At 38.4% G+C, this 8,878-nt stretch overlaps 2 protein-coding genes across 3 annotated transcripts in view; one reads left to right on the forward strand and one right to left on the reverse strand.

Moving 5' to 3' along the window:
• LOC109040028 (mediator of RNA polymerase II transcription subunit 15) overlaps positions 1–6,052 on the forward strand; it is a 43,550-nt gene extending 37,498 nt beyond the window's left edge. The window contains exon 13 of one of the 2 annotated variants that reach the window (XM_019055788.2): positions 338–6,052. The gene's annotated coding sequence lies outside the window, so the exon portion shown is untranslated. The remainder of the gene's footprint in view (positions 1–337) is intronic. The other variant, XM_019055789.2, reaches the window with a different exon arrangement.
• Positions 4,600–4,947, reverse strand: LOC140223913 (uncharacterized). Its single transcript, XM_072296418.1, has one exon. It carries the CDS (start codon positions 4,945–4,947, stop codon positions 4,600–4,602), a length of 348 nt encoding a protein of 115 aa, XP_072152519.1.
• Positions 6,053–8,878: the final 2,826 nt, after the last annotated feature.

The raw sequence follows: 8,878 nt of genomic DNA on the forward strand, positions 1-8,878 counted from the left end.
TTGGGAAACATTCAAACATGATGTTTAGAACTTAGCAGTATATCTTGAATGCTACCCACAGTCTCATAGTGGGACAAAGAAGATTTCCTATTACTGGGTCCTGGTCGTACAGAGGTGAGATTTTAATCAATTACGACTATTCGACATTCCTTGTTTTATTTTTCCTTTTTAAAACGAAGAATTATTGATCAAGACGTGACCAAACTTTAAATACTAGAATGGTATCGATAATTAAGGAGGAACAGTTGATGAGGAAAGAAAGCAAAACCAAAAAGTTTATAGTCCAGGATGAACTTGCAACCTTATCAACATTCCTTTTTTCTCCACCTGTTCCTAGCCCAAAAAGAAGGAAAAATTCAACGTCTCCACCCGCCGGATTTTCGAACCTTCCTTGCAACAATGCAACAAACGCACCCGAAAACAACTTTACAAAAGAAAGGATTTTCAGTCGAATTTTAGATGTAAGATATGCGCAAGTGGTAAAGCACACGATCCCAGCACATCTGAATTGTCAGAGCGTAAGTTGATTTTCAACAACGATTTTGGGAGTGATAAGCCAATAGAAACGGGTCCAGATGAGCGCTTCTTTGAGCTTTCTCAGCAATCTAGGCTGGAAACGTAAAAGTTGACTGAAAATGCAAATCATCTGATAGTAGGAGATGGAAGAACTTTAAGTAACAGTCAAATGCCTTTTTCACTCAGTGGGGAATCCTTGTCAGTCCGTAAGTCAGTTTTTGAATGTTAATGTTGGCGATGGAAACAAAGATACAATGGGTCCAGATGGTGAGCGCTTGTGTGAGTTATCTATGCAACAAGAATTGGAGCTGATAGAACTGGGATGCTCAGGAAAAAATCCCATTTGCACGGTATATGAAATAACTTCATGTGACCATGAGGTAAATGTGAGTCCTCCTAAAACACATCACTCAGGAACATCTGAATTGTCAGTCGATATCTCAGTTTTAAGCAACAATGTTGACACGGAAAAGCCATCAAAAGTGAGTCAGGATGGGTGCTTTTTTGAGCTTTCTCAGCAACAAAAGCTAAAACTGATGCGATCTAGGGAACACAAATTGAATATTCTTTGGAGGGATGTGGTCGATATGCAATTAAAAAGTCCTTGCTACTAAAGAGGTGTGACGGCTTTTAACCTCACCTTGAGTTGCAACGTTTCAGTCGAATTTACACGCGCTACATAATTAGAAAATCTACTTAATTACTCTTCGTACTTGATCCTTGTCGAAGTTAGCGTCATCGGCCATGAGGGGCGAGTTGGTTTTCTTATCTCGTTTGTTGTTGAACTTGTACTTGGATACGATTTTCTGTGACAGTTTTTATGCCTCTTCTCCTGTTTGGAAGATTTTAAGCCCAGTTGATCAGTAGAATAGTATAAGTTAAGTTTTTCCACTTTGAATGGAAAAAAGTGGCAACTGCGCCAGAGCAAATAATTGCTCGACGAAGAATAACAACGCAGTTTGATCACACCATAATTTATTCGACGAAATAGGGATTACAACTGATATATCAGGAAGTACACAAAAATGACACAGAGGGAGCTGGGGCCTAACAAAAGGATCGGAGAGACAACGATTAAAGTTAGGAGCGGGTGACAATCAATTTATATCAAAGTTTCTCTGGGGCTGTGTGCGTCATTGGAACCAGAGAAGGGAGCAAAAGTGCTGAATTATCTTTTGATTGCCATCAAGGAAAAAAGGGTCTAAATTAGTAACGCTAAGCAATTTTGCATGTTTTCCAAAATTTGATCCTCGATCTGTAACATAGACTTTGACCTGTAAACCTATTTCCGCAAGCTTCTTAATAGCCATTTCGGCTATTTCTTTTGACTGGTAAGCTGAGAAAGCATCGCTAACAAAGGAAAAAGCTAGTGGTTGTTTCCATTTCTGTTTGATCCCAGAGGTCATCAAGACTAGTGCATGGGTTGCAGTTCGAAAACTTTTGATTATGCCTATATCATGAAAGCCTACAATTTCGTCTTTAGTATGATTATAAAATACATTTGACTGTAAACTTATTTCATCAGCGCCCTAAACGCACCTACGCTCATCTTGTGGCATGGCAGCAACTTTTGTTTCGAGGGCAGCAAAAATGTTCTCGTTAAATCCTGGCTTGATTTTTCATTTCTGTGTCATCCTGCGTAGACAGCAGACCGAGAGCAAAGTCACGATTTGCTTTTAAAGTCTCTATGCTTTCGGACTCATATATAAGATTGCCAATGCAAACTTCTTCAATTGCGTAGAATACCTGAGGCCTTTTGCTTTTTTTATCCTTTGGTTTCTGATCGTTCCGCCTAAAAAGCCGTGCTTGCTCTTGAACTAATGCAGAAAAAGGTTTAGGTAGAATCTTGTCGCAAAGAGAATCAAACTGGGCCAGATTTTTTCTTGATTTTTTTGCTGCACTTTCCAGTTCGAGGATTCTCTTGTTTCTGTATTTTATTTGACGTCTATTTGTTACATTTTCCAGTCTCAATTTTTTCTTACCAGGAGTGTTTGATGATAGAGATTCCTCTGTCTGCCTTGCAGCGTCGCAAAATTTTTCTCGGAACATGGAGTGGCTACAAAGCCACTGTCACTGTCACTATTGGGAGAAGACAAAACTGATGATGATGTAGCATTATTATCAAGTGAAGAGGGAGAACAGCTGTTTGGAAGGGTTGAATTTTTTCGGACTTCGACGGATGGATGATCAGCATCATTATTGCCGGATGAAGACGGAGTGCTGGTATGGTCCAAGTGGTTCAGCTTCTTTGACGTGAACAATGTACATTAAATGATAGTTTTCTTTTACTCAAGATTATGCAACTTAAGGGGAAAGGATTATTAAGAGCAGTTGATGAAAGGTGGGGAGTAAATGATGAATCACAGTTGATATCTCCATCAATAGATATGCGCTGCTCTCTGGAGTATACTTGCCCATCAAGAATTACTTCTGAGCTGACTCGGTTGTCCATTGGGCTGATATTCAAAGAAATAGAAGGAGTGGTAGACTTACGGTCAATATCTGCTCCAATCAATGCGTCCTGCCTGCTGACAAATATTTGTGCTTCGTTGTTGGTTTCCGCATTGGCTAGGTTGCTTGAAGGACTTGTTTGTAGCAAGATTGAAGGGGTGGTTCTTTAGATAGAAGAAAAGGACGTCGATTGATTATGAAAGAATTTTGTTGGGATGGCATCGGAGTTGAGGCGTATACTCCCCAATCTCTCACATGTAAGAAACATGGACTCGTCAAAATGCTTGCTGCATATTTTGCAATCGTTGTATGGGTTAAGCTGAGGTTTAAGTCTTAGATTGTACCGTTTGGTTTTTTCTATTCATGTAGAGAGTCTGAAACAGGACAACATACATACTGTTAAACAATATGCCCAGTCTGACAATTTTAAAGGAAGGAAGATGGTCACTTTGAAAAAAAAAATTAAAGAGAGCCAATTCCTGCAAAGAACTAAATCCCAAATGGTCTAATATTTTTTCTGATTCTTATCCCATGCTCTAAGTTTCCCGAATGTACCACAGACCATATATAATACCCACAATACCACTGAATCCTGTATTTACCACCGACAGCGGGAGATATTTAGGAGAGACCCGGCAGGGTTGGGACACTCTTTTTTGGATGCTTTTAGGAAGCTCAAAAGCCATTTTTTTTTAAAAAAAAAATGTCAAGCACGTACATTCTGAGTTAAGACCAAAAGTTAACTATTATTTAAGGTTTTTTAAAAATTGATTAAAAACTAAACCTTCAGGAATGTTTTTTTTTTTTTTTTTTTTTTTTTTTTTTTTTAAATTCCAAGTGTCCTAACCCTAACACCCCTGTTAGGGTTGGAACAGACATTAGAGAGGGTTTGGATATGACACCATTAACCACAGGTTAAAGATTTAAACAACTGTATTATCTTTAAGAAACAAGTCATAATGAATTTAAAGAAAGAAAAGAGAAAATACGGAGTAAGTAAGAGTAATACATTGTACAAAAGGTATGAAAGTAACGTATAAAAACTAAAAAAAAAAAAAAAAAAAAAAAAAAAAAAAACTTAGGTTTTTTTATAAAAATTTTGGTTTTCAGCCTTTCCCTTTACTTAATAGTAAAAACATTGGACAGTTTATGAGAGTAAACTTGTGCCTAGATACCTACCTATCGAATAATAGAAAAGCTTAAAATAGGAACAATTTTTCATTTTGGAAAAATTAAGAGGAACAACTTTTTTTGAAAAATTGGAGGTTTTTTGGAAAAATTGAGAGCATTCAGCTCGGTGCAAACTATTACCAAAATAGTCAAGTATTTACCTACTTTATTCACTAATAGTCATGGAAACTCTTCACCATACCTACTTTATCCTGTACTAGGTACACTAAATAAAGAAATGAAAAAAGTTAAGGCAGCACCTAGGTATTAAATTACCTAATTTCTAATTAATTTTAATAAGCAGGTAGGTAATCTCGTTTGTTACACACATAATGCTCTTTAAGTTGGTAACTATTTTGAAAAAAGGCCGTAGATACCTAGGTAACTATGTCTTTGGAAGGTAAGCCATACCTACCTAATTTCCTAGGACTAACCTAACGCCGAAACCAATTTAACCCACGTCTAGCTCGAAGAACAAATTTGTTCATTCCCATCATGTTCGGTTGTATTTGGTGGCAAAGTGATGAGAATAATTTTATTCTCTTCACAAAATTTGCGAAGTTGATAGGTCACGTGGGACTTGTGGCCATCAACAAAAAATAATTCTGGCTCTTTGATGCCACGTTTCTCTACCCAGTCATTAAAAATATTGACCATGAATTCATAGAATCCTTTGGCTGTCATCCAGCCGCTGTCGGCGACACCAGCACCCCAATCTGAGGGGACTGACTCAAGAATGGTTTTAGGAACCCGAACATATTTGAAGATTACTGTGGGAGGGAGGATTTCCCCAGCAGCATTGATGGTCATTAGGACAGTCAAGCACTCCTTTTCATTGGTGCTTACCAAATTGTAAACATCTTTCATGCCCCTTTCGCATAGGACTTTGGTGCTTTTGGGATTGACAAAAAAGGCAGCTTTATCGGCGTTGAACACTCGTTCAGGATCTTATGATTTACGTCGAATAGACACGGGTGCCCTTTGTAGGCCATGATTAATCCTAGGATATGTTCAGGAGGCCACTTCTTGGCCGCTGTAGTTTCAGTTGAATCATTATTTTGAGAGGAGTCGTCACGGTTCCTCTTGTTGGTCGTTTTTTTAGGTTGAAGAGCATTAGCATTTGGTTGGGTACTTGCCTTTCTCACGACATTCAATATTACTTTTCCTGGTGGCAGTGCACTTTTATCATTATTATTATGATGGACGAAAACTACTCGCGGACGATCTTGTTGGTCTTGCAGTCGGTCCATCATTATTGTGAGAGTAAAATATAGTACAGAAGATTTAAAAGCACGCGACAAAATCAACTCAGAAAAAATTCAGTAATGCCTACGCCATAATCGCCATATTGGAAATGCGAATAAGGCAGATGGTGAAACCCACTTTGAACAAAATAGTGCGGCCCGTCAAAATTTGATGGTAGATGGTGACGAACAGTCATCAGCTGGTCTACTTTGATCCAAATTTGATCGTATATCCAGGCCTTCAGAGACGGGCGAAAGATACTGAGCGCGCGACGGGTCACATAGTGAGCCTCCACCCGAAATACGGAACTAGTGGCTTTTGGGGGGTTCCCAAAGGCCCATTGGCAAAACAACTAAAGCATGTCTCCAGTTTTACATTAACTACCATTTAAATCCAAGGCATAGCCATCGTGATTCCTCCTTGTAAGTATTCTTACTTGAATATTTTGTCATTAAATTTACAAACTCATGCATATTTTTGAATTTAGAGATTTTGAATGAACGTACCTAAAGCTCCTGAATCGTACGTTGCACTAAAGCTGATACTCCTAAATTTCCAATCATGTGATAAGTTTTCATTTGTATTTTTTATATTAATATATTTTTCCAAGTTTTCATTTGTAATTTTTATGTTGATGTATTTTTCCAATTAAACTTTTTCCCCCTTAAAATTGATTTTTCTACCTCATTTTAATTTTAAGTCTCAATCGATTGTTCCTCAACCTTTGAAAATGTGGTTTGTACATTCAAAATGAATATAATCAAGTAAATGCATATGCAATTTTTGGGTAAATGATGAATTGCCCACGCAAAGTGGATTCAAAATCAACTCCCTTTCAGTTTATTTTAGAAGGGATTTCAACTTGTTGGACGCTGGGAGAAATACGTTGAAGTTAACGGAGAGTGTATCAAAAAACAATTATAAATTTATTTCGGATACTCTATGATGCTCTTGAATACAGTGCACTGTTTTTTCGCACCTAACTGGTTTAGTTCATCTCCATAGTACGGTGGGTACGATCAAAATCGACTATTTTTTGATTAGAAATTGCCACTTTGGGAGGTCATACTAGATGAAAAAACTAAAGTTTTTTTCCGTAGAACCACTTTCAAATCCGTGCAGGATCCAAGATGGCGGCCGTTAAAGATGGCGGCCAAGCGCTTTCTTGAAGTGCTATATCTCTGTTGCTAATTGTCCGATTTTGATTTTCTTTTTTAAAAAGAGAACTAAAAGGGCTTAGAATATGAATAAATTATAACAGATTGAACTCGGCCAACCATTTGTCTGAAATTTTACAAAAAATTTTTTCCTTGAAAATTCCTAAAATTTCAAAGTAAAATAACTTTTAACTGAGCAGGAAAATTGATATTTTCTCTTCAGTGAAAGAGGTGGATCTTAATCTCGCGTTTAATTTGATACCAAAACCATTTTTGTGCTACGAGTGGTTAGCCCGCGAGAGCCATTTAAGTGTCGCGCGATCGGCCGCGGCGCGCGATTTCCACCGCGCGTTCATGGCCACGGACGCGCTTCACACGTGTTAAACGCGCTGTATCTCTCCAACCATTCGTTCGATTTTCAAACTTTTGGTCTCGTTTGAAAGCTACTATAAAGAACTTTTCAAATAATGTGCATTTCACATTTAACTTTAAATAATTTGCCATATTATGACAAAATACGTGAATTTTTTAATTTCAATCATCTTAACAGCCGTTGATTTTTTGTTTCTGGGCGCAATTAGAGCCCTTTATTTTCTTGAGGTGGGTGGAGGATTTTCTGACCTTCAAAACGATACCAAAACCTTTTTTTTGTGACGAATAGAAAACGCGTGAGGACGGTTTTGGTCGCGCGCTCGGGTAGAGGTTCGCCTCTTATGCGCCGTGCAACCTCGCGTCGGCCCGCGTTCATGCGCTACAGAACTGGAATATTCGCTGTTTTTTGATCATTCATTGCAAAATTTTCATGAAAATTGTTAATTTTGGAAAATCCTTTCATACCCTCTTGAGACGAAATGAATACCTATAATAAAAAAAAATACTCTCGTTAACATGATAAATATGAAAAAATGTATAGCGAACTAATTACTATTCCTTGAGTTTTTATGAGATGAAGATGGATGAAACCGCAACAAATTTGATTCTTTATTTGATTCATTACACTTTTAAACGACGATATATTGCCGATAATCAGCATTCTCATAGAATTTTAGGAACGATTTCTACAATTTTCTCGCTTAGAGGCGAACTCTACTATTTAATTAAAATTGATCGCAAAATGAACAGCGGGCTTGGAATCCTTCCCTACAACCAAGTGCATAGTGCACGTGGAAAACTTTTCCGATGCAACAGCGGCGTTTTTCCCTCTTTCGTCCTCAAACGCACTTCCAGATGCCTGTTTTCAAACCCTAGAAAAATATACCCGCATGTCGCCTCTATTTTTGGCGGTAAATGGAGGTTTTCTTAGCAGACGTAGGGGCGGATATCTGCTGTTGTCTCGTATTGGAGACGGTAGGAAAATATTTCTAGGGTTTAGAAGTAGATATTTGGAAGTGTTTTTGAGGATGAAAGTAGGAGGAACGAACGCCACTGTTGCATCGGAAAAATTTTCTACGCACTGCATGTACTTGGTTTACCGCCCTTACTACGAAAAAGCAGCAAATAAGCCCCTGCATCTGCTAAGAAAATTTCTATTTACACCAAAAATAGGGTACTTCGTAATTTCCCCCCCCCCCCCCCCACAAAAGATGCATTAAAGCAGCACACCCTGTGCGCTGCTGACCAGGTAAGGTATGTTTGGGAACGCGCTTTGCCTCCAGAAAAAGAAATTCCTGGCCGTGAGGAGTACGAGTTGATCGAAAAGAGAGAAAGCTGGTTACTCATCTGGTCAAATCTTCTTTCCATTTGGAACGACTGCCGGGAGATTGTTAAATGCAATTGCAAGTCTGCCTGCACAAAGAGATGCTCCTGTGTTAAAGCTCAAGTTCAATGCACTTTCATCTGCACGCAATGTTCTGGAGGTGCTCATATTAGTCATTGCAATAATAGTTTAACAAAAGTTATTATAAATTGATCGAATTTTAAAAAAAATCCTACTAACGCGGAGGACATCGTCGATTAGGGTGCGGCTTATTTTCATCTTGTCGGAAAATCGACGAGGTCCGGGTGGCAATCGATGATACCTATGAAAATAATAGGCTGTATTAAATTTGAGCCAATTTGAAGCTTTTTTAGCTGATGCTGAAAGGGATCAAAACTAAGGGGTAAAATTACATTGGTTTAAATGGGCCGAAAAACGCCTGATCCGCGCAAATGCGTTTTTTGGATCTAAAATGCGCTAGAATGAAGAAAACCTGACCAACTCTTAGAGAGGCATCTATAGTCTGTCCCAGATACGAAGAGCTCTGGAAAATCGGAATAATTTGCAAGATGTAGAAGCAAGGTATCGTTCGTTCTATTGATACCCGTCTAATCACCGAGTCAAGCCCGCACCGCACAGAGGG

This window comes from Bemisia tabaci, chromosome 2 (assembly GCF_918797505.1).
Source record: "Bemisia tabaci chromosome 2, PGI_BMITA_v3".
Lineage (NCBI taxonomy): Eukaryota > Metazoa > Arthropoda > Insecta > Hemiptera > Aleyrodidae > Bemisia > Bemisia tabaci.